The 27,628-nt window shown below is 37.0% G+C and overlaps 1 protein-coding gene across 3 annotated transcripts in view; it reads left to right on the top strand.

Moving 5' to 3' along the window:
- The window catches only part of Sbp2 (SECIS-binding protein 2), a 320,992-nt gene that overhangs the window by 67,059 nt on the left and 226,305 nt on the right, over positions 1–27,628 (top strand). For all 3 annotated transcript variants that reach the window (XM_090411737.1, XM_090411736.1, XM_090411738.1), the window contains one exon: positions 17,574–17,685. In XM_090411737.1, the coding sequence (XP_090267863.1) occupies positions 17,574–17,685 (112 nt within the window). The remainder of the gene's footprint in view (positions 1–17,573; positions 17,686–27,628) is intronic.

The following is a 27,628-nucleotide window of genomic DNA, read 5'->3' as shown; positions in this document are numbered from 1 at the left end:
TGCTGCCGGTTACTATTCTGAGGTCTAATAATAATGATTTCGTAAATACGTTTAAGCAAAACAAAATCTACCACAATAATAATACCGGTAGTGCACGTTTACAGCAGCTCTTACCCAAACAAATACTGATATATATTTAATTATTCCAAGAATTCTTATCTCAATCAGGAGCTCTTCTTACACACATCCGCTATGCTCAGCTCATGAGCGAACATTGGTGAACAACTCTACAATATCCAGAACTAGATAGAATATCTGTTGGTAAGGTCGAAATTTCTCCTAGTTTTTCTACTATGTATTGCAAATTTTGAGGTAGGCATCCATGTGTCTGATGTGCTCCTTTAGAAGGTTAGCCAGATGTTTAAATAACAAATAAGTAGGCAAGCTAATGCCATCTACAATAGGCCAAAGAGGAATATTAGTCTTGTGTACTTTGGGCATTCCATATAATTGTGGAGTTAAGGGGTTCATAGATTTCACCCCTTTTTTTTTTTTTTTAAGATCTGTAGGCCACATAGTCATGTTGCTTAAAAAGTTATTTGTTTCTATATTGTTTGTCCAAGTACGGTCTTAATCTAATGGGGTGTAAGTAGAGGTGTCAGAAAGTAGAATTTAAATTTTGGACATATAATCAGCTATATTCAAGATAACAGTTGAATTGCCTTTATCAGCCTTGAGTACTATAATAGCTTTGTTCTTCTTTAAATTTGAAAGTGCTCTTTTTTTCTAAGGAGCTGTTGTTCTTTTTAGGAGGATAAGCAGATGAAAAAAGGATTGCAGTCTTTAATTTAATTTTAATCTAATCTAATAATTTAATCTAATTTTAATAAGTTTAATCTAATGCAACAGCTTGAGTTAGAAAGTAAAGGATCTACATTGCAAATTGTATCTGTTTTAGGAATGTGCTCTAGCATGAGTGCAAAATTAAACCCTTTCTTTAAAATGCTAGCTTTTGCTGATTTCAAGTTATGATTAGAAATGTTAAATAGTACCTTTTCATCGGGTAGGGTAACTCTTGATTAAAAAATTTTCTTGTACAGTACGTTTTTTTTTTTTTTTTGATTTTATCTAAACAAGAATTTTATCTGAACGAGATCATAGATCATCATCTATTCAGTTAGATAGAGTATAGTGTAAATCAAGACATGACAAATCAGCTTGGTTGAGTGCATACCGTGTGGACTGCATTCTCTCATGTAATATTGAAATAGAAGAGGAGAGAATAGGATCAGTGGAAGAGAGCAAATGAGAGAGAGAGTTATGGGAATGATAGAAGAGGAGAGAATAGGAACAGTGGGAGAGAGAGTTATGGGAATGGTAGAAGATGGAAACAGTAGGAGAGAGGGAATGAGAAGAATGCGAGGAAGTGTTGGAACCAGGGATAGTGATGTCAGGAAGGCAGGTAAGTGGGAGAACACAGAAAGTGAAGAGAGAGAGAGAGTGAGGGATGCAGGTGAGCAATTGAGGAACAGGGTGGTAAGAGGTGCAATGTATAGAGACTCAATGATTCATGGTGTGCAAGATAGGATGCATGAGGAGTGTTTGCCTAGAGGAACGATAGAAAGTGTGGCTATGGCAATTAAGAGGGGTGAAAGGGTGGATTGTGATGGTAGGAACGAGTGACTTGAGAGGCAATGTAAATTGGGCAGCCAGAGGTATGAGATTCTTGCTTGAGGTTGTACAAAAGAAAATGCAGAGAGGAAAGGTAGTGTGAGTGTTGCCTAGGTATGATAGTGACGAGCTGAACAGAAGAGCAGTAATATTGAATAACATAATAGCTAGAATGTGTCAGAAGAGAGGATTGGAATATGCAGATGCTTGGCAGGTGTTTGAGGACAGAAAGAAATTGTATGCAAGAGACCGCTTGCATTTGAATGAGGAAGGACGTAGGCATCTAGAGAGATTGCTTTTCTGAATGAGTCAGGGTGCCAATGCAGGGGAAACTAGAATACCCAGAGTGGAAGGTAGCAGGGGGTGGCCTCTTGTGAGAATGGGTATTTGGGAGAAGGGGGGGGACGACATCAGGTAACGTTGAGTTTAGTGGAGTCTAACGAGGATAATGATAGGTACAGAAACAGTGGCATTTTTATGCTTTATACTAATGCCAGGAGTATCTGGAATAAAGGAGAGGAATTGGTGGAGCTGATAGCATCAGCCTGACCAAATATTATTGGGATCACTGAGACATGGTTGACAGAAGAGGATATAATAACAGGAATAGAAGTACAACATTTTTCAGGTTCAGGGTACAGCATTTTTCGGCAGGATAGGAAGGGAAAGCGTGGTGGTGGAGTATTGCTTATGATAAGTGACGACTTATGTCCACATAAGTGAAGGATTTGGAAGGCAGTGACACTAATGATTTTGAAAGCATATGGTGTGAGGTAGAGGTTGGCAAGACAGGATATTTAGTGGAGTGTTGCTACAAACCAAAGAGCACAAAGGGTGGGACCCAGGAGATGTTGAGACAGTTGAGCTTGCAAGTGCAAGAAGAATAATTGTTTTAGGAGATTTTAAATACAGCAGTATAAATTGGGGTAGAGGAAGATGCACGTAGCAATAAGGGAATGGAATTTCTAGAATTCTTGAGGGACAAATGTCTTAGGCAACATGTAATAGGGGGAACAAGAGGTTCAAGAGTTTTAGATTTGTTCATAGCATCAGAAGAGTTGATAACTGATATGACATCTCTCCTCCCCAGTTGGAGAGAGAGTCACCATGTGGTTTTGAAGGCAGGTGATTATAATAGTCTTAGATATGACCTCAGGGAAGTTTCATGGAGGGAAGAATTGGAAGACTGGGATATCATTAGTGCTTCGGAAATTGTGAAGGAATATTTGTTAGCAGCAATGGTAAGCTGTATTCCACAAGTGAAGAAGAGGACACAATTTGGTGTAAAGTGGATGACAAACAATCCTAAACAGGAACTGCATGTGAAAAAGAGGCTTTGGAAGAGATACAAGGAGACAGGTGAAGAGCAGATGCATGAAGAATATAAGTCACAGGCCAGGAAAGTGACTAGTATGGTAAGGAAGGTGAAACTGGAATATGAGAAGAGATTGGCCCTAAGATTGAAATAAAATCCTAGGGAATTTTATAGCTATGTGGCCAGTAGGAAGAAAAATGATTATGGAAGAATGATGTTGTGGGATAGAAATGGGAATAGAGTGACTGATGCAGAGAACATAGTGGAATTGTTCAGTGAACACTTTATTGGAGTATATCATCCTGGAGGAGTAAATTTTAATACTAGAAGGATAGGGCAGATTTGAAGTTTAGAGGTGCAGGAGTAAAGTGTGTTCCAAATACTGAGTACTCTGGATGTCAGTAATGCTGTGGGACTGGTATTTCACCAAGAGTTTTGAGAGAATGTGCTAAAGAACTGACAGCTGCTTTGACCTGGTTTTTCTATGAAAGTCTGGCTATGGGAAAGGTGTTCAGGGAATGGAGGGAAGGTAAGATTGCATAAGGCCGGTAGCAGACTGGAAGTGTCTAATTATAGGCCAGTTTATGTGTCATCAGTAGTTGTTAAGATCTTGAAGAAATTAGTGAGGGACAGTATACAGCATTGGGCAGATGAGGGTAATGTTATCAGTGAGAGTCAACATGGATTTGTTAAAGGGCACTCTTGTTTTAGTAATATGCTAGCCTTTTATAATAAAATTACAAGAGCAGTAGATGAGGGAAAAGCATATACTGCCATTTTCTTGGATTTAGCGAAGGCATTTGACTGGATTCATGATTGGCTGTCCGATAGGTATCAGACACTTGTGTATGGTTGGGCAGTTTTAAGGAGGCAGAAGGTTACAAGTGCCGTCCCACAGGGCTCTGTATTGGGACCTATTTTGTTTAACCTTTATACCAATGACATTGTGGATTTCAGGGGGATATTCAGTTGTTTGCAGATGATGTGAAGCTGGGAAGGATTATTAGCAGTAGTGCAGATGTGGTAGCTCTGCAAGAGATTTGAATACACTAGATAGCAAATGAATTGGGGTGTTAGTCAAATGCAGCAAAATGTAAGGTCTTGAGATTTGGGACACTTCCAACTCTATTGGAGGAATTGTACTGGAGGTAGTAGGGGAGAGAAGAGAATTTTGGGTTCATGATTGATAGAAACCTGAAATTCAGGGGACATATTGCAAAGGTGGTGAAGGTAACACAGAAAATTGCTGCAATACTGAGAAGGATGCTGACCTGCAGAGATAGAAAAGCTATCATTCCGTTGTATAAGACCCTGCTCTTATACAATGACCACAATTAGACTATTGTTCTCTGATTTGGTCCAGGATTTGAAGGGGATAAATTAACTGTAGAAAGGGTAGAGGCAATAACAAAGATGGTTTCAGGACTGTACAATGTTTGTTATGAGGATTGGCTGAAGGAATGTGGACTGCAGAGTTTGGTAGATAGAAGAAGGAGAGGTGACATGATTGAGACTTTTAAACTGTTGAGAGGTGGTGGTTACAGGGTTGACACTGGGGAGTTCTTTTGCTTGATTGAACAGTGGGAAGTAGTAATGACAAGGAGCCATTTCCTGGAAGTTATAAAAGGAAGCTGTGAGCAAGAAGGTGAGGAGTGGTCTCTTTGCAAGGAGGGTGTTGAACCTTGGACTGCATTGCCTGATAGAGTGGTGAGAGTGAAAACGGTCAATGAGTTTAAGAAGTGGTATGATACACTTTGGGTTTTATAGGAGGGACCTCCAGCGATGAGTCTTGATGGAGGAATTGTACTGGAGGTAGTAGGGGAGACAAGAGATCTGGGGTTGATGATTGATAAGAACCTGAAATTCAGGGGACATATTGCAAAGGTGGTGACAGTAACAGGAAGGACCTCCCGTGACGACTCTTTTGACCCCATGGAGGCCTGAATAATAATAATAAAATAAATTTCTCATGACACTTTTCAATAGATCCATTTAGCTCCTCTAGAATGGGAAAAGAATGGATAATGAAAAAGTAGAAACTTCGGAATTGTAATATTGTTCCTGCATTTTTTTAGAATGTAAGTTGATTCTGAAGTTTGGCTTTCTTGAATTCTAATTTTTCTAGTTTATATACTTTTAACTTCTACATCAAGTCTGTTCATGATGAATATGTTGATTTTTATTGGTTTAATACTTGGTTTAATAGGTCATAATAGATATTTAATCAAACTTAATAGTTTTGCCACATATGCTAGTCTCTTCTTCTGAGTTAGGAAGAATTTTGGTTCATGTTTATCACTTATTGATATTCGTTTGCTCTTCCTAACCCTGAAGAAGCCACTAGCATATGGGGCAAAACTAGTAGGTTTGATTGAATATGTTATGACCTATTAAAGTGATTTTATTAAAATTAAAATTACCTATTAAAATTAAACCCAGTGTTAGTTAGTTTTTGTAACTAACACTGGGTTTAATAGTTTTTTCAGGTTTTTTTTTTCTTTTTTGGATTGATAAAATCAACATATTCATCAAGTAATTAGCATATTTGTTTCAACACTTGTAGTTATTCTATAGACTTGAAGCATTCTATAGGCCCATCAGGTGATGGAATCCTTAAAAATGTTTATCTCTGCATGGAGAAGATAAGCGTTTACCTAACAAAACAGATGTAATGGATAATATGTCTGAAGGCATCTTGTAAAAATATATTGCCATTATTGACCTTTTTTGTAATAATCAAAAGCTAGCTGATAACAAACAAACACAGGAAAGTAACAGGGAAGCAGTCTAAACTTGTAAATGGTACTTGTTCATATTATTATTATTATTATTATTCAGGCCTCCATGGAGTCAAAAGACTCATCACGGATGGTCTTTCCTAGGAAACAGTCTATCAAGACTCATTGCAGGAGGTCCCTCCTAGGAAACACAAAGTCCATCATTGACTGTTTTTGCTCTCGCCACTCTATCAGGCAATGCTTTCCACGGTTCAACCATTGTCCATGCAAAGAAACCACTCCTCACCCTCTTGCTCACAGCTTCCTTTCGTAACTTCCAGGGATGGCCCCTTGTCATCACTCCTTTGCACTGTTCAACCAAGCAAAAGAACTCCCCAGCGTCAACCTTGTAACCACCACCTCTCAGCAGTCTAAAAGTCTCAATCATATCACCTCTCCTTCTTCTATCCACCAAACTCTGCAGTCCACATTCCCTCCTCCGATCCTCATAACTAACATTGTACAATCCTGAAAACATCTTTGTTATAAGCCTCTGTATCCCCTTTCCACAGTTAATTTTTCACCTTCAAATCCTGGTGACTAAATCTGAGAACAATAGTCTAAGTGTGGTCTGATCAGGGTCTTATACAACGGAATGATAACTCTTTTATCTCTACAGGTCAGCATTGCAGCAATCCTTTGGGTTATCTTCACCACCTTTGCAATATGCTCCCTGAATTTCAGTTTTTTATCAATCATCATCCCCAGATCTCTTGCTTACCCTACTTCCTCTGGTATAGCTCCTCCAATGAGCACCTTTCCTGGAGCCAGAATTTCATTGAAAAGCCAGGTCACAGCAGCTCTCAATTCTTTAGCACATTCTCTCAAACCCTTGGTGAAATACCACCCAGTCCCACAGCTTTACTGACGTCCAGAGTACTCAGTATTATTGTCACACACTGTCCTCCTGCACCTCTAAACCTCAAACCTGCCCTATCCTTCTTGTATTAAAATTTACTCCTCCAGGATGAAATACTTCAATAAATTGTTCATTGAACGGGGAAGTTTCATTAGTCACTCTATTCCCATTTCTATCCCACAATGTCATTCTTCCACAATCGTTTCTCCTCCTACTGGCCACATAGTTATAAAATTCCCTAGGATTTTCTTTCGATCTTAGGGCTAATCTCTTCTCATATTCCATTTTTGCCTTCCTTACTATACTAGTCACTCTCCTGACCTATGTCCAATATTCTTCATGCATCTGCTCTTCACCTGTTTCCTTATATATCTTCCATAGCCTCGTTTTCACACAGTTCCTGTTTAGCATTGTTTGTCATCCACTTTACACCAAATTGTCCTCTTCGTCACTTGTGGAGTATAGCTTACTATTGTTGCTAACAAATATTCCTTCACAATTTCCCAAGCACTAATGATATCCTGGCCTTTCAATTCCTCCCTCCGTGACACTTACCCAAGTTGATATCTAAGACAGTTATAATCAGCTGCCTTATAATTCCATATATGTTCCCCATCTCTTTGAGACTTCTGCATGTTTATTCATCTTCCAAGTCAAAACAAATGGTCACTCTCTCCAACTGGTTGGAGAGATGTCATCTGAGTTATCAACTCTTCTGATGCTATGACCAAATCCAAAACTCTTGAACCTCTTGTTCCCTCTATTACATGTTGCCTAAGACATTTGTCCCTCAAGATTTCTAGAAATTCTATTCCCTTATTGCTACATGCATCTTCCTCCCCCTAATTTATACTGCTGTAGTTAAAATCTCCCATAACAATCATTCTTTTTACATTTGCCTAGCTCAGCTGTCTGAACATCAACTGGTCCCCACCCTCTGTGCTCCTTGCTTTGTAGCAACACACTAAATATCCTGTCTTGCCAACCTCTACCTCACACCATATGCTTTCAAAATCATTAGTGTCACTGCCTTCCAAATCCTTCACTTATGTGGACATAAGTCGTCACTTATCATAAGCAATACTCCACCACCACGCGTTCCCTTCCTATCCTGCCGAAAAATGCTGTACTTCTATTCCTGTTATTATATCATCTTCTGTCAACCATGTCTTAGTGATCCCAATAATCTTTGGTCAGGCTGATGTTATCAGCTCCACGAATTCCTCTCCTTTATTCAGATATGCCTGGCATTAGTATAAAGCATAAAAATGCTACTGATGTCGTCCCCCCCCCCTTCTCCCAAGTACCATTCCCACAAGTGGCCATCCCTGCTACCATCCACCCCTGGGTATTCTGGTTTCCCTACACTGACACACCGACTTGTTCAGAAAAGCCATCTCTCCAGATGCCTGTGTTCTTCCTCATTCAGATGCAAGCAGTCTCTTGCATACAATGCCTTTCTATCCTCAAACGGCCTCCAAGCATCCACATATTTCAATCCTCTCTTCTGACACATTCGAGCTATTATGTTATTCAATATTACTGCTCTTCTGCTCAGCTCATCACTATCATACCTAGGCAACATGCCCACTATCTTTCCTCTCTGCATTTTCTTTTGTGTTGTACACCACTGCCCAATTTATGTTGCGTCTCAAGTTATATGTTCCTACCATCACAGTCGTCTCATCCACCCTTTCACCCCTCTTAATTGCTATAGTCACACCTCCTATCATTCCTCCAGGCAAACACTCCACACGCTTTCTATCTTGCACATCACTGATCGCTCATCTGCGTCCCTCACTCTCTCTCTCTCCTCTAACACTTTCTCTCTGTGTTCCGCTACTTACCTGACTTCCTTGCATCACTCTGTCCCTGGTTACAATGCTCTCTAGCATTTTCCTCATTCTCTTTCTCTCCTACTGTTTCCATTTCATCTCTTCTATCATTTCCATAACTCTCTCTCATTCCCTCTCTTCTACTGTTCCTATTCTCTCTGCTTTTCTACCATTCCCATAACTTTCTCTCTCTCATTCCTACTCTGATTCGCCTTGCATTCATCTCTTACATTTGCCTAATCTCATCTTTCACACCTTATCTCATTCTCTAGACATTTCACCTGTTCTTTCAGCTACTCTCTCTCTCTCTCTCTCTCTCTCTCTGCAAGTCAGCCACTCTTGTTTGCCATTCATCCTTCCAATTGAGACCATCTCTGAAAACTTCACAATCATTCAACCTTTCCACACTCTCCACTCTCATTTTTTCATTCATATTTCTCTCGCTATTCTCTTCCTCTATCATACCACTGATCTCTCTCTCTCTCTCTCTCTTTCTATGTGGAGAATCTCCTGCCTATGACTCAATGATATCTGTTATAGTCTCAACGAGGAGGTCAGTTATAGTCATCTCTAACTCGCCAAGTTTCTCCCATTGCCTGCATTTTGTTCATATACATATATCCAAAGCATAAAAATAAAACAGCATATTTCAAAAGTATTTGTGATTTCTAAATATCTTATTGTTCAACTTTCATTCAGTAAATGTAATAGTCTAATATATCTGTAGAGATACTGTCATTTTCATGTACAAACAACAAAATGGTGTATCACCATATTATTAGAATATTTCAGATTAGAGATAGTTAACATAGCAAGTTTAGTTGCTACAGCTATACTAAGAGGCTAAGAGACAATTAGGGGAGAACAAGCAGGTTTTAGGGCAAATAACAGTTGTCATGACCAAATTTTGACTTAAAGATGTAATTGAGAAATCATGGGAATATAATGAGCATCTGCATTTAAGTTTTATAGATTGGGAAAAGACATGCATTATGGTGCAATATTTAGCTGTTTAAAGCAATAAAATTATAAGATGTAGATGAGACTTTATACAGAGCTTACAGTTAAGTTATACATTAGCAACTGGAATTGAAATATGTATGATAAACTTGTTTGATGTTAAATTGTTAAATCTAGTGTTAGGCAGAGTGGTATGCTCTCTCTGCTGCTGTTTATCATCTGTTTGTATTCAAGTATAAAGGAATGTAATATCACACTTGGGTGTTGGAAGTTTTGGTTATACTATAAATCAAAGATACTAAGAAATTACATTCCTGGTTTAATCCTTTATCCAAGTGTAAGCAAACAAAGTTTGTGCCTGAAGTATTTTCAGGACTGGGGAAACTCGTATATAGAAAACTTCCAACAACAAACTCTAATCCAGAGTATTTTAATAATATGGTGTGACACTGGCTATTCGTATATGAAAATATGACTTCTGCATTACTTCAACCTTAGTATCACCTCTGGATCTGGCATCCAGTCCTGAGACCTCAGTAAAGGTTGAAACTGGTCTGGGTAGTGACCCTTCCAATAATGTATAGCATTATACATGTCTGTAAGGATATGTGCTTTGCATTATGGGATACTATAGCAAATGATGTGAAGTCATTGGCTTCTATATATGAGTTGCTCAAGTCCTAAAAATATTTCAGGCACAAACTTTGTTTGCTTACATTTGGATAAAGGATTAAGCCAAGTATATAATTTCTTGGTATCTTTAATTTATCACACATGGATGTTAAAATTAAAAATATGAAACTTGATTCTTTAGACTCGACAAAATTGAATAACTGGTATAAGAAATTTGGTATTACAGGCAATCATAAAAAGACTAAACTTTAAAATAGGTAGGAACGTAGAAAACATCAACTGAATTTTCAACCTATACAAATATTGAAATAGTTAATAGAATAAGTAAAGCCAGCATAGTGGGAGCTAGTTGATAAATTTGTATGGAATAAGAGAGGAAATTAGCCAAAACATCAAACTAAGAGTATATTACAATGTTCAAACCAGTATTAACATAATGCTGAGACTTTATTACCAGTTGATTAAAGATTAGAAACTGCAGATGTAAAGAGTTCTTAGGAAAATTAGGAAAGTGAATGGATAACATGAGTGACAGAATCATATTATAAAGGTACTTGACATTAGCATTCAAGATTATGTAAGCAGAAAAATTATAATGTTGAATTATCAAGTAAACAGAATGGGAAATGAAAATTTATTGAAATAGATGAAATGAGGTGGTATGAAAAAGGCCTCAAAGAGATCAAAAGCTAACTGGATTAATGGAGATCATGAATGTTTTAGAAAACTAAATATTATTATTATTGTTATTATTATCTTCATCATCAAACCTCCATGGAGTCAAGAGACTTATCACCGGAGGTTCTGCTTTCACATGCACAGCTCATCATACCTTGGCTTAAATGCATGCACTATCTCTGCACTCACTACACTTTCAGGCAGTGCATTCCAATCACCCACCACTCTCCATGGAAAAAAATTTACTGCTCACACCCTCCTTTTACAACTTCCAGGGTTGACTTCCTGTTTTCCCCCCTGCTTCCACACATTCTATGAAAAATTTCATCCACATTAATCTGGTAATTATCCCCTTACCAACTTGTATGTCTTTCATGCCTCTCCTTCTGTCCATTGGGCTCTGCAATTTGTATTCCAATCTGTTCTCATATTCTGCAGACCAGAAATCAATAGTTTCTCCGAACTCTCTCCAACAACTCATCATCCTTTTGAAAACCAAGCAACCAAATTTATACACAGTAATCTATATGAAGCCTGATCAAAACTCTGTACAGTGGAATCCTAACATCCTTCTATATGTCAATGTTCTATGCATCGTTCCTATAATTCACTGTGTTGTCCTCACAATTTTAGTTAAAGGTCCATGAAATTTCAAGTCCCTATCTACCATCACCCCCAGATCTTTCATCTCTTCCACATCCTCTAACAAATCTTCACCAATCCTGTACTCTCCGTCCCATCTTTACTTCCCAAATTTTAAAACCTTACACTTTGTAACATTAAACTGACATCTTCATGCATGTGCCTATTCAGACAATCTATTCAAGTCATCTTTCAAGGCCACATATGCTCAACTTCTCATAACTCTTTCCAACTTTGCATCATTTGCAAACTGTACATTACCATTTAAGCCCCTTCCAATATCATTTATATACAAATTAATAAATAATGGCCCCAAAACAGATCTTGGAGCACACCACCGGTGAATTTCCTCTTCTGGGATATCACCTCCATATACATTGTCAATCTCCAATCCAGTGTACTACTAATCTATTATCTGATCCCATCTGTTCTACTCTAACTACTAGCTTGTCATTTAGCAATCTATTGAAAGCCTTTGCAAAATCTAAATATAATGTCCCAAGCTGTTCGCTAAAGAGAATTCTGCTGCTATCAACCTAGTTCTGAATTCTTGTCCTCACTAGCTTCTCCAAAACCCTGACCACTCAGACAAGCAAATTGGCCTGTAATTCAAAGCCCTAGTCTTATCACCTCCCTTATAAAGTAGAACAACTTTGCCATCTTTTCACTCCTTTGGAACTTGGGCAATCTAAGACTTCTGTTAAAAAAGTAAGTTAAAGCTTTTAGAAGTTTTTCCACTTGGTTATATTATAAATTAAAGATAGAGAAATTATATACTTGGTTTAATCCTTTATCCAAGTGTAAGCAAATCAAAGTTTGCCCGAGTCCTGATTATATTTTAGTCGCAAACTTTGTTTTGCTTACATTTGGATAAAGGATTAAACCAAGTGTATAATTTCTTGGTATCTTTAAGTTAAAGCTTTTGTTAACTCCTTGGAACATTCTCTGAAGATGTGGTGATATAATCAAGTTCCATGGCCTTATTGATATCGAGTTTACTCAATTCCTCATATACCTCCTGCTCACTCACTCACCATCATTGGTTCCTCACCCATTCCCTGCTCTCACATTCTGCATTATGTTACAATCATAAGGATGGAATACTTTAATGAACTGCTCATTTAAACCCTACTATATCCTACTCAGTGTTCATCATTATCCCATTATTACTGACCAACATTCCCATATCCATTCTTCCTTCTTCTGGCCACACATATTTATAGGAATAAATAGGATTTCTTTTAGCCTCATTTGCTAACTGTTCCTGATACTGTACTTTCACTATCCTTACCAAGCAAGTCACCTTCCTTGCTTGTTCTTTGTACTCCTCATGTAACTGATTATCTCCACTCATCTTGTGCCACTTTCGCAATGCCTTTTCTTTCAGATTGCATATTTCATCTCTTCAGTCATCCATGTTAGACTACCTTATTTAACCTCTATATGTTTGGAATACACTCAGTCATTCCCTCTGCCAAATAGTTCCTGAGCAGAGACCAAGCAGCATTGATTTCCTTCCCATCCAGTTCATGCCTCTGGTTGGTGATAATGATCATGCAGTACTCACTTGGGAAGTGATTATGAATGTTCCACTCAGTAAAGGTTACATGCTGAACTACAAAGCAGAAAATTATGACCAACTGAAGAGCATACTGAGTTCATTGGAATGGGATCGGTTGCTGGATGGAAAGAATATTGACAATGCATGGGAAGCATTTAAGCAATACTTAAATGATGCAATATCAGAATGTGTCCCAAGAGTTCTAAGAATAAATAGGGTAGAAGTGAAATTGGATGTGTAATCTTATTAAGCAAGAGATTCGTAAGAAAAGCATGATGTAGAAGGAATACCGTGCGCATAAGGATGACGTCCGTTATGAACGTTATAAGCAGCAGGTTAGAATAGTCACAACTGTTGTACAGAAAGCAAATTCTGAGTATGAAAAGAAACAGACTCTGCTAAAGAGTCTGTTTCTTTTCATGTAGAAGAGGTTGTTCTGCTAATTGAGTGTCCATTTTGTTAAAAGCTATCAACCTGGATTATGCAACATTGAGCTCGCTGCTACCTCTTCACTGGATGAAAAAATGCAGGCATATGAGGACGAGGTATTAGAGTTGTTGCACAAATTGAATAAGAATTCAGCAATAGGGACTGATGGGATATCAGCACATGTGCTAAAAAAATGTTCAGCTGAACAGGCTGTTTAATATGAGGCTCAGAAGAGGGAAGATTCTGCAGGAATGGAAGGAATGTATGGTAATTCCATTGTCCAACTATCAACCAATTAGTACCTCTGGAATGGTGGTGAAGATTTTGGAAAAATTGGTTAGGGCTCGCATTCAGAAATGGGTTGACAGTGAATGTCTACTTTGCAATGATCAACATGGGCTTACTAAGGAAGGTCATATTTTAGTAACTTGCTCACATTCTATAACAATGTGAGCAAGACAAGAACTAGACAAAGGGAATGGGTACACTATCATTACTTTTGGATTTTGCTAAAGCTTTTGACAGAATACAGCATGGTAGCCTGTTTCATAAATTGGAGAATATGAGTTGGGGTTATAGAATATTATTGTGGATAAGAGGATGGCTGACTGACAGATATCAAAAAGTGGTATACAAGGAATGTGAGCCTGCAAAATTTAAGGTAACAAGTGGTGTACCACAAGGATCAGTGCTTGGCCCACTATTATTCAATCTGTACATTAATGATATTGGGAAGGATTTGACAAGCAACATACAGCTATTTGCTGATGATGCAGATAGGTAGGGTAATCAGGAATTGAGCTGATATCAGTACTTGCAGAATGATTTGAATAGGCTGGAATTATGGGCAGGGGGAAATGGGTGTCAGTTCAATGTCAGCAAATGTAAATCATTCACTTTGGCATGATTAGATATCCAGTGTCATGTTATATTGGCGGGATTATGCTAGAAATAACAGATGAGGCTAGTTTAATCCTTTATCCGAGTGTAAGCAAACAAAATTTGTGCCTTAAGTATGTTCAGGACTGAGACAACTCGTGAAGGTGGTCCAAGCTTTCATCACTATTTATCTTAGCATCTCCCATAATGCAAAGCACATCTCCTGGCAGACATGCATAATGCTATGCATTAAGGGAAGAGCCACTACCCAGACTGGTTTCAACCTTTATTGAGGTCTTGTCAGTGGGAGCCAGGCCCAGAGGTGGTAAAACCAAGGTGGAAGCAGTGGAGAAGTCATATAGTCCTGAAGATACTTCAGTTTGCCTAAACATTTCGTTCTCAATGCCTTTCACATTACTAGGTCTATAGCAACACCCTACTAAACATTTCATCCTGTCCACGTTCACTTCACACCATACTGCTTCAAAACCACCGTCACTGCTCCTTGCATGTCCACCCTAGAGGGGCACAACTCCTCTGCCATCATTAATAGCACTCCTTCCTTTTTTGCTTTGTCTGTCTTTGCGAAAGACTACATATCTCTCCATCTCTTTTCCTGTCAGAATATCATCGTTGAACCATGTCTCATTTATTCCAACAATTTTTGGCTGAATGAACTCTATCAGTGCAATACCTCTAGCATTTGTAAACATACACACTAGCTTATTTTTGTTTCTATAATGTCCCACTGACCCCACTTCTTGGATATGACTCCCTCCCCGTCCATTCCTCTCTATCATCACTGATATATTATACCCCTCCTCAGACCTAAATGTCCCCACCCACACACACCCATGACTATCTTAATCCTTTCTTGTGCACTCACACATCTACTCCTGAAACCATCATCTACCATAATTCCATATCATATTGGAGACCTGGCAAATAATAGATTATTTTTGAAGCAAACAGGAAACTAATAATAAATATAATTTAGTTGTGTTGGCCTATCATATTGTGTACATTGTGCCTCTCGAGGTTCCATATTGGAAAAATAACAATGATAATTACCATAGGACTGCTGCCTCCAGGGACAAATCTACCTTAAGTTTTTCTTTATATGATGATGATGCAATAAATGTTTCTCTTATAGTATTCAGTCAGCTGTCGTATTTGCTGAAGGGACAACCAGGTTTGTATCGTATGGAAATTCTATTACTGATCTTAAACTTAAGTATTAACTCAATTCAAAGAAAACTTAATTGTTGTCTATTACAACTGAAGTTTCTTATTACTCCAAATGTAATAAAAAGCATTTAATAAATCAAATATTATTTGCAGTTATCATTATTATTATTATGTTACACCTCCAGGGGGTCCAAAGACTCATCGATGGAGGGTACCTACTCTACAACACTCTGCCTCCACTAACTACACCAGCACCATCTATAACCCACCATCACCACTAGTATTTTCAGAGACAATCACAAACATCCATGCCCACGGCTGGATTCAAACCTGTGGCCTTTTGGCTGGAGAGAGGATATGCTACCCACTCGGCCAACCAAGCTGGCATCATATACGTGACATGTAATGTATTCATTATATCAAGAATTAAAATATTAAATCACTAGCACACTTTCTCCCAATTTAATTATACAAGCAGTTAGAGATAATTGTGTAATGAACCTAACTAAAAAGTATAGCAAACTCATAATGACAGTTATGTAGGTGATTTATCACATACATTAATTCATCAGACTACACTTTCCAAGTTCACTCTTATGTTTAGCTATAAATGAACTAAACAGAGCAGATAATTACACCAATTGCCTGTTCTTCATTTAAAGTTCATGGCGTTTGTGACCATCTCTTCCACCTTCACCATGAAAGAAGAATTTAACTGAAGAAACAAACAGTTCTACTTTCAAGTAGTTGAGAGAAAATTCAGATAAATTGTTGCTTTCATTCCAAAATGAAGAATACAAGTTATTGCATACATAATGAAAGTAAGTATTAGTTTCTTCTGTTTCAATCACTGTAGGAATTATCAACTACTTGAAGGTATTTCAATTAAATAAATTCCTGTAAGAAATAGCTTGAAAATATTAGCATATACTTTGCCATTAATAGGTGGTATGCCATGTACTTAATTAAAATTTCTATTTCATTTCTTAAAAGAAATGAAAATGAAAATTCTGGATTCAAATTATTCCATGCTTGAATTTGCCTCTCTCATTGCTATGCCTTCTCTCTCAGCATTCCCTGTTTTAAGTGATTGAAACACTGATGTCATGCATATTGTCAGTCACATCCAAGTTCACTCTTATGTTTAGCAATATAGCTGTCAACATGTGCTTTTATCTGAAGGTAAACATCTCTCAAAAACTTCACCGAAATATTATTACACCACACTCCTCTTCAGTATTTCTTTGCTTTATATGTCAAAAATGTCTATGCACATGAAAAAAATTAGTTTTGTTTTGGAAGTGATATGTTTTGATATTCAACAGTGGTAAGGCTAACAGTACATATACCACACACAATTATTTATATAAATGCTTACTCTTGGCCACTTTTACATTGTCGCTATTTTACAAAAGAAATATATATTTTAATAAAATAATTGTAAATAAATAATTAATGGAATGAGTGTTTTATTTCAATAATATATTCAAGAAATACACACTACGCTTGTTTCTGGGGATACTTTTTTTGAGTGTTAATTTTTATATTGTATTGTTTTGTGATGATATTTTTTTATTCTGTTGTGAATAACATTAATTTTTAAAATAGCTTTTTCTGTTATAAAGACAGCAGATTAACTTCATTTTTTCACCTAATTATATTATGGAACTGTGCTTCTCCCCACCAATTTGCTTTGCAACTCGTGACCCTGTCTGTTGCATATTTTCTACCCACATATATCTGTAAATTTTCATTGTTGGCCTGATTACTTTCACAAAACTTACTTTAATACTCTTAAATAACTTATGTGAGCACCTGGTATCATTACTGATCAACAAATGTTTGATCAATGAAACACAATATGCTATAGCTAATGCTGAGCAAGAGGATTACATTATTATTTGACACCTCCAGGGAGTCCAAAGACTCATCATGAATCTAGTCGATCTCATAAATGCAATTTCTTAGGGATATCACATTGTTTCCGAAGCATTAACTGAGATCCTTTTCTGTGTTTAGCTACTGAGAAATAATTATGTTATCCCTCATAAAATGATAATTATTTATCTCATAAAATAAATAATTATCAGTTACATATCACTGTTTGTTATGAAATTGTCATTTATCTGTGAAATTTAAGGCAAAAATTAGGATTTTCAAAGAAGTGCTTTAATAACTTATTTTTTTCCCCTCCTTTTTCTTATAGGGATCTGTTAGCAGCAGTCCAGAGATGAAAAATTCTGTCATGTCATGCGCATCAGCAGAAAAATCAAAAGTAGAAAAGCCAGTTCCTAATATTTTAAGTCAGGATGGTGTTGGTAAGTGAATGATAATTATGCCAATATTAAAAACATTTTGTATCATATAAATTTAAAAATATATAAAATCTTGTTCTTGGCTTCTCATATTAGGCAATTATTTACCTGTAACATTTTCAAGGGTTTAAAAAGTCTTCTGCCCATCTCCTCCTGGGTCTTCCTCTTGATCGGTGTCCCTTGGGTTTATATTTCCAAACAATATTTAGCCATCTGTCCTCGTTCATTCTTTCTGTGTGTTTTACCAGTTCTCTCTATAGTTTGTGATGTTTTCTGTTATGTTAATTATGGATAACTATTTTCTTATTTCTTCATTTCTTATCTTGTCTATTCTTTTATAGCCTGTGAGGGGTCTTAGGAATTCATTTCTGCAGCTTCCATTTGTCTTTTATCTCATTCTCCCCAAGTCCCTGTTTCACTGCCATATTTCAGAATTGGTTTGGTTATTATTTTATATAATTTTATTTGGGTTGTTCTAGACATCTGTTTACTGAAGTGTCTGTTCAAAGTTCCAATGACTGCTAGAAATTTTTGCTTTTTATATGCAATGTCGATTTCTCCATTGGGGCTTATGTAATTTCTTGGATATTTAAATTTGTTCACTTGTTCTATTACTTTTTTTGTGGATTACTAGTTTGCATCTTTTAATTTCTTTACCTTGAAATGCTATTGATTTCATTTTCTTTATTAAGATTTTCATGTCATACTGTTCTATTGTTTTGTTCAATATGTGTAGATTTTTCTGTAATTGGTCTTCATTTTCAGCAAAAATAACTTGATTATCAGCATACAAAAGGCTGGTTAATCTTTTATTTCGTATTTTAATTCCTATGATTTTGTTTTTCCTCCATTCTCTTGAACTTTTTTCCATATATATATATATATATATATATATACAGTAAAACTCTGTTTTTAAGTTCCCACAATTTACTTTTTCCTGCCATTTCCTGTTGGTCCTGTCGTAAGGCCTATTCTTACGATATATTGTTTTCCTGCCATTAACAACTTGATGTGGAAGTTATTTCCCGTGATTTGCATTTTTTTTTTCTCGGGTGGCAATACTGATTTTTGAATCGATTTCTGCAGAAATCTGTGCATTTCTGTTCCCAAATGGCGTTGCTTTCGACTATAGTTTCATTTCCTCCATCACGGTGACTTGCACGCTTGCAGTAGTGATGAGCGATACCGTGATTTTTCAATCACAGTACGAATTGATATTGCAGAATTTCTACTACGTAATTTAGTGTGTGAAAGTTGCTTTCAAGTTGCAGTGGTAGATTATCCATGTTAGTAACATGGAGAAAAAAGACAGAAAATGTATTTTGGTAGAAGAAAAGATGGCAATTCTGCAGTGTGTGTAGATTGGCATGTTGGAACACGTGTGCATTTAGCAAAAGATCTTGGACTCTCCATGTCTACTTTGAACACGATAGTAAAAAACAAGTCAAGGATTGAACTCAATGCAAAGCAATCTGGCACTATGTCAAAAAAAAATGAAAAGCAAAAACAATCAACAATTAAAGATTTTTTTTTAAAATAGATAAATGTAAGCAATTGTAAATTCATTTATTTTCAGTTATTAAATTTTGTAATCTAGTATGTAGACTCACATACTAGCAGTAAGTCGACTTTTTATTAGCCTTTTTTTAATGTTTGTTTACATTTCCTGCTATTTACACTTTTTTCCATCAGTCCCCTGAAAAGTGTAAAAAAGGGATTTTACTATATATATATATATATATATATATATATTTATATATATATATTAAGAGTATTGAGTATCAAATAGAGGCTGTCAGGATCAGATCTTCACTTTACGACAAATAGTTGAGAAAGCATGGGAATATAACAAAGATCTGTATTTAAGTTTTGTCGATTTGGAAAAGGCATATGACAAGGTGCCAAGAGAGAAGCTATTCAATACGCTGCAGTTATATGGTGTCAATGGGGCATTATATCAAGCAATACTTAGTCTTTATTTGAGTTGTGAGTCAGCAGTTAGAATTGAAGGAAGTACAGGAAGATGGTTTAATGTTAAATCTGGTGTGAGACAAGGATGTACATTATCCCCTCTGTTATTCATTATCTATATGGATCACATTATGAAGGAATGTGGTATTAAACCTGATATCAAAATTGGAGATGTTAATGTCAGCTCTTTGCTTTATGCGGATGATGTTATACTTCTAAATAAATCCGCTACAAGTATACAAGATTCTCTGACTAAATTGAATAGCTGTTGTAATAGATATGGTATGAAGGTCAGCAATAAAAAGACAAAAACAATGAAAATAGGCAGAATCATTGAAAATGTCAACTGTATTGTGAATGGAGAACCTGTGGAACAAGTAAAACATTTCAGCTACTTAGGCACGATTTTTACTGAAGATGGTAAATTAAATATAGAAATAGACAACAGAATCAGCAAAGCTGGTATAGTGGGAAGTCAATTGAATAAATTCATATGGAATAAAAAAGAAATTAGTCATCATCATCATCATCATCAAATTCCTGCCATGTACCCTCAAGGGGTGTACAGGATATGACAGTACTACATGAAAAAATTACATCATTACTAACTTCCTATCTACAATTTTCCTCCAAATCAGTCTGTTACTTGTCAAGACTCCAACATTATCAGATCTTATATTTCTATCATCTAAGGCACTTTGTACCGTATCAATCCACCTATATCTTGGTCTTCCTCTGGGTCGTTTTCCTGCCAACCTGGCAGAGAACACTTGTTTTGCTAATCTTTCCTCTCCCATTCTATTTAAGTGACCATACCATCTGAGATTAGCTCTGCTAACGCATTCCTGGATGCTGACAATGTCAAGTTCTTTTCTAATATCCTCATTTTTAATATGATATTGCCATTGATGCCATCTGTTCACGCCTCTAATCTTTCTCAGGACTCTCATATCTGCGGTCTCTAGTCTTTGGTCAAGTGTTTTACTTCTGACCCAGCTCTCAGATCCATAAGTTAAAATTGGTTTGAACACTGTCTTGTATACAGCTAATTTAGTGTTCCGACTAATTTCTTTCTTATTCCATATGAATTTATTCAATTGACTTCCCATGATACCAGCTTTGCTGATTCTGTTGTCTATTTCTATATTTAGTTTACCATCTTCAGTAAAAATTGTGCCTAAGTAGCTGAAATGGTTTACTTGTTCCACAGGTTCTCCATTCACAACACAGTTGATATTTTCAATGATTCTGCCTATTTTCATTGTCTTTGTCTTTTTATTGCTGACCTTCATACCATATCTATTACAACAGCTATTCAATTTAGTCAGAGAATCTTGCAGACTTGTAGCGGATTTATTTAGAAGTATAACATCATCCGCATAAAGCAAAGAGCTGACATTAACATCTCCAATTTTGATATCAGGTTTAATACCACATTCCTTCATAATGTGATCCACATAGATAATGAATAACAGAGGGGATAATGTACATCCTTGTCTCACACCAGATTTAACATTAAACCATCTTCCTGTACTTCCTTCAATTCTAACTGCTGACTCACAACTCAAATAAAGACTAAGTATTGCTTGATATAATGCCCCATTGACACCATATAACTGCAGCGTATTGAATAGCTTCTCTCTTGGCACCTTGTCATATGCCTTTTCCAAATCGACAAAACTTAAATACAGATCTTTGTTATATTCCCATGCTTTCTCGACTATTTGTCGTAAAGTGAAGATCTGATCCTGACAGCCTCTATTTGCCCTGAATCCAGCTTGTTCTTCACCAAGTTTTTCTTCCACAATTCTTCTCAACCGTTTCTCAAGTATACTTGCATAGATCTTACCAGGAACACTCAGTAGGGAAATACCTCTGTAATTCTCACATTCAGTTTTATTTCCCTTTTTATATATGGATACTATGAGAGCTCTACTCCAATCATTGGGAATTCGTCCCTCCGTCCAGGCTTTCTGAACTATGCAGTGCAGCCACTGTAAGACTCTTATACCACCATACTTTAGCATTTCTGGTCGAATATCATCTACTCCTGCTGCCTTTCCACATTTCAAGCCTTTGATGGCTTTTTCTACTTCAAGTATGGATATGTATTCCTGACTGCATGCCTGGTGAGTGTTTTTTATCGCTGTGCTGTCATCACTGCTTGTTTCATTTAGCAGTTTTTCAAAGTAATTACTCCATACTTCAAGGATATCTTTTTCTCCTGTTTTCATTTCACCTTTATCATCTCTAATTCCTTTTACAGCACTCTTTCCTCCATTCCTAAGCTTCTTCAACAACCTCCAGAATATTTTGCCACCTTCTTGATATTTATTTTCTATATTCTTGCCAAAGTCCTCCCATGACTTTTGTTTAGCTAGTTTTACACACTGTTTAGCTTTCTTACATTTGTCTCTGTATTCTGTAAGAGTAAAAGCTGACTTATTTGCCAGGAACTTTTGATATGCTTTCTTTTTTTCCTTCACTGCCTCTTTTACTTCCTGTGTCCACCAGGGAGTTCTGATTTTTTTATCCTTGCACACAATCTCACCACATTCCTCTCTGGCAGAATCAATCAATGTTTCCTTCAGAGTTTGCCACTGACTCTCCAAGGTTTGATTCCTGTTCTCAAACTCTTTCATTTTCTTTTCAATAATATTTCTGTATTTTAGTCTACAGTTCAAATCTGAGAGCTGCTCAACTTTTATTCGCTTTAAAACTTTCTTACATGTTATTCTTTTCAATATGAAATTCAATTTTATCGTGCTCAAGACTAAATAGTGATCACTTCCAATTTCAAATCCTCTGTACACTCTGGTGTCCTGCACCAGGGAGAAAACATCACTATCAACAATAACATAGTCAATGAGACTTTTCTTATTCCTTGCCTCTTCTCTCCATGTGAATTTGTGCACATTTTTATGTTGGAACATGGTGTTAGTAATAACCAGTCCATGTCCTGAGCAGAAATCCAACAGATATTTGCCATTATTATTAGCTTTGCTCTTTTCTCCAAATTTTCTCACAATCATTTCCTACTCTACTATTTAGATCCCCAATAAGGACCAACTTTTTAGTTTTCATTGTGTCAGTTGCTTTCTCTAAAGCCTCAAAAAATTCCTCCACTTCTACCTTAGTAGAACCTTCTGTGGGACCAAAAGCACAAATAAGTCTCATTGTCCAGTTCCCCATTCTCATATTTTCCCACATCACTCTACTTGAGACTGCCTGCCATTCAAGAAGATGAGCCTCGTATTTTGTGTTGAATACTATGGCTACTCCTTCTTTTCCTTGATTGTCATTGCCTGAATATAACATTTTGTATTTATTGCTCAGAAAGATCTCACCAGTTTTGGTCTTTTTTGTTTCAGTCACCCCTATTATGTCGATCTGGTACTTATCTAATTCCTCAGCTAGCTCCATTTCTTTGCCATTCAGGCTTCTTACGTTGATAGTACCGATCTTTAACTCTGGTGATGTTGAGTTGGGGTTTGTTTTCAGATTTGTTCCTGTAGCTGACTTTTCGGTGTTCGCCCTGGTTCCCTGGCGAAAACAACGGGGGCCTTGTTTAACCGGGCGACGCCCCAGCCGGCATGAAATTTTGTCATGTTGTACCATCATTTTTTATTTTGGTTTAACCAATAAGAATACAATTTGGTCGGCTAAATCCCAAATTGCCAGCCCATCCTCGTTCGTTCAGTATCAAAGTAGATACCCAACAGGATGCACCACGAGAAGGTGAGGATTGGACATTAGGTCAGAAGCCCTGGTCGGTTCTCCACATTCCTTTTAAAGGCTATGTGGAGGTCTCCTCTCAGTTATACAGCTTTGACCCTTAAGCACCCCCAAGAAATTAGTCGGAAAACTAAATTAGCTGTATACAAGACAGTGTTCAAACCAGTTTTAACTTATGGATCTGAGAGCTGGGTCAGAAGTAAAACACTTGACCAAAGACTAGAGACCGCAGATATTAGAGTCCTGAGAAAGATTAGAGGCGTGAACAGATGGTATCAATGGCAATATGATATTAAAAATGAGGATATTAGGAAAGAACTTGACATTGTCAGCATCCAGGAATGTGTTAGCAGAGCTAATCTCAGGTGGTATGGTCACTTAAATAGAATGGGAGAGGAAAGATTAGCAAAACAAGTGTTCTCTGCCAGGTTGGCAGGAAAACGACCCAGAGGAAGACCAAGATATAGGTGGATTGATACGGTACAAAGTGCCTTAGACGATAGAAATATAAGATCTGATAATGTTGGAGTCTTGACAAGTAGCAGACTGATTTGGAGGAAAATTGTGGATAGGAAGTTAGTAATGATGTAATTTTTTCATGTAGTACTGACATATCCTGTACACCCCTTGAGGGTACATGGCAGGAATTTGATGATGATGATGAGTATTGATGATAATCCACTTCCTTGAATGAAACCTCTATTGGTTTTAATTTTTTTGGTTGTTTCATTATTAATTTTAATTTAGCTTTCTTCCATTATATTTGCTATTGCTTTTGTGGTTTGAGGTGGAGCTATCAATTCATACAGTATATTGATTAATTTTGTTCTGGTGATTTGATCTTATGCTTTCTCATAATCTAGGAAAGCCATATATGTTAGCAGGTTAAATTCTGTTCTTTTTTCTATAATTTGTTTGAGTGTAAATATGGGATCTGTGCAGGATCTTCCTTTCCTAAAGTTGTTCTTCTGCAATAATTTCCTCAGCCCATGGTGTTAATTTACTTTTAATTATATCTAGATATATTTTATAGCATGTATTTAATAAGGATATTCCTCTGTAGTTTCTGCAATCCTTTCTGTTTCCTTTTTTGAATATGTTTATGACTAAAATACAATTTTATTTAATGCTGACCATAAAAACAAACTTATATTATAGCCTACCAGTTTCGTCAGCAGACTGTCTGGCTTTTTCAAGGTGTTTATAAAAAGACATAAAAAAACTAGTAAATGCAAATTGAAAGGAACATAAAAAACGTTGTAAACCAACTAGTAGCTAAGGTTACACGCTCGCATGACAGAGAAGACTTATTGTTCTTATTCATTATCATGCTTTCGTGTTTGTTGTAAACGTGTAATGTGATTACTGGCTAGCTGTAGTTCAGCTTGATTATGAGAGGGGATAAGGTTTTTCCATGGGATAAGGTTTTTCCACGAACTGTTTAGAATTATACCCTGATTTCTGTTGAGGTTTCTGCCGGTTATTGACACTATTGTGACTTCCTTGAATAAACGATGTCTGTAGTCGTCATCGAGATATGGCATGGAGCTGTTTTGTCACTCTATCATGTGGTTAGACGTACAGAAATGATGTGCTAAGCAGGAAGAGATACTTATGTTGTGGTTTACATCACCAACATGTTCTTTTTGTCTGATTTCTAAACTCCGTGAAGTTTATCCTGTGTAGGCAAGACCACAGGAGCAGGGAATGTAATATACTCCTGGATATTTGTAGAAAGGTACTTTATCTTTTGGGGATCCTAAAACTTGTCTGATGCTGGTGGTTGGTTTGAAGACCACTCTGATGTTGTAGGCTCTTAGTATTCTTGCTATTTCATAAGAAATTGACTTGATGAAAGGGATCACTACAGTAGAAATGTGCTGGGAGTGTGATACCTCTTGTCTGGGGTTGTCACTGTATAGATATTTTTTTATGATGTTTTGAGGATATCCATTTTGTGATAATGTGTTGGCTGGAGTTCTTTCGATATGTAGCCAGCAAAAGAAAGAATGATTATGGAAGGATGACATTGATTGAAGGAAATGGTATAAAGACAGCTGTTGCAGAATGTGTGGTGGAGATACTTAATGAGCAGTTCATAAAGCTCTTTCAATCTTGTGAATGTGACTTCATGGAGAGATTAAGAGCAGTTGATGATGGGGAGGAGAGACGGACTGTAAGTGAGCAAGAGGTGTTTGGGGAGTTGAGTAAACTAGATGTAAATAAGGCTGTGGGACTTGATAATATATCACCGCGTATTCTGAAGGAATGTGCCAGAGAGTTGACACCTGCCTTGACATATTTTTTTAATACGAGTCTTGCACTTGGTCAAGTCCCTAAAGAGTGGAAGGAGGGCAAGATTGTGCCACTTCATAAAGGAGGTGATCGAACTCAAGCATCAAACTATAGGCCTATCTGTGTGTCAGGTGTTGTGGTTAAGTTGTTGGAGAAGCTTGTGAGAACTAGGATCCAGAGTTGGGTCGACAACAATGGTATAATCTTTGATGGACAGCATGGATTTGCTAAAGGGAGGTCGTGTTTTAGTAATCTACTTACTTATTACAATAAAGTGACTGCTTCCTTGGACAGAGGAGAAGGATACACAGTAATATACTTGGATTTTGCAAAAGCTTTTGATAGAGTACCTCATGATAAGTTGACAGTCAAACTAGAGCAGATGGGGTTGGATATTAGATTAGTGCATTGGATTGGAGACTGGCTATCTGATAGGTATCAACAAGTTGTGTATGGGGGTACAATATCCAGGAAAAGGAAAGTCACTAGTGGAGTGCTTCAGGGATCTGTTTTAGGGCCATTACTATTTAACTTGTATATTAATGATATTGGCGAAGATTTGGATGGAGATATTCAGTTGTTTGCAGATGATGCAAAGTTGGGACGAACCATAAAGAGTAGTGAAGATGTTGTGGCCTTGCAAGAAGACTTGAATAAATTGAGTGATTGGGCAAGCAAATGGGGATGTGAGTTCAATGTTGCAAAATGTAAGGTTTTAAAATTTGGAAAACAAAGATGGGATGCAGAATTTATGCTTGGTGAGAATATATTGTTGGAAGTAGAGGAAATAAGAGATCTGGGAGTGATAGTGGATAAGGATCTAAAATTTAGGGGTCACATCGCCAAAATTGTGAAGACAACACAAAGACTTCTGGGAATGATGAGGAGGACACTGACGTGTAGAAGTAGGGAGATTCTTGTTCCATTGTATAAGGCTTTGATTAGGCCACACATGGACTATTGTGCCCAGATTTGGTCACCTGGTTTTCAGAAGGATGAAGACATGTTGGAAAGGGTCCAAAGGCGACTGACAAAGGTAGTTTCTGACCTCTGGAATGTCGAGTATGAGGAAAGATTGAAAAGATGTAATTTGCAGAGACTAGTGGAGAGAAGGAAGAGGGGAGATATGATAGAGACCTATAAGTTGGTAAGGGGTTGCTATAGGATCAATAGTGGAGAAGTTCTACAGCGAATAGTGGGAGATCAGGGGAGAACCAGAGGTCATCCCTGGAAACTGTATAAAGAGGGTGTGAGTAGGGGAGTGAGAGGCAGGTTTTTTTCGTGCAGAGTTGTGAATGATTGGAATGCCTTGCCTGAGAGTGTGGTGTCTGCAAGGAGTTTGAATGTGTTTAAGACCCGGTATGATGAGATGTGTGTGAGATAAAAGGACCTCCTAGATGAGTCTTTGACTCAATGAGGTCTTGTTTAATAATAATAATAATATTAGTGAGAGTTCAGTCTGAGTATCCTCCTTTTTGATATAAACTTTCTGGCCCTGTATTTCAGCATGTGGATAATGCTCAGTTTGTGTGTCTTGTGATAGTTTGAAGTATAATGAAGATATCTTCCAGTATCTGTGGGCTTTCTGTAAATAGATAATTTGACACCGTTTGATCGTTTCTTTATCAGTCTAAGAAATGCAGTTGGTTGTTGTTTTCCCCTTCCAGAGTGAATTTTATTTTGTTATGTATTGAGTTGATTTTATCCACAAACGATTTTAGGTTTTCTAAGCTGTCTTGCCATATAATGAAGATATCGTCACCATATCTCCACCATGTATGGTGGAGATATGTTGACGATATAATTTCTTTTTCAAGTTTTTCCATGAAAAGGTCTGCACAAGATGGTGATAGTGGGCTTCCCATTGCTAGGCCTTCTAATTGTTGGTATATGGTGTTGTTAACCTTGAAGAAATTAGATTGAAGGCAGTGTCTAAACATCTGTG

The sequence above is a fragment of the Typopeltis vanoorti genome, chromosome 22 (genome assembly GCF_054136105.1).
Source record: "Typopeltis vanoorti isolate ZY-2024b chromosome 22, IOZ_Tvanoo_1.0, whole genome shotgun sequence".
In the NCBI taxonomy this organism is placed as follows: Eukaryota; Metazoa; Arthropoda; class Arachnida; order Uropygi; family Thelyphonidae; genus Typopeltis; species Typopeltis vanoorti.
Note: the sequence above shows the minus strand (reverse complement) of the source record. Positions and strands in the feature narration are given on the sequence as shown.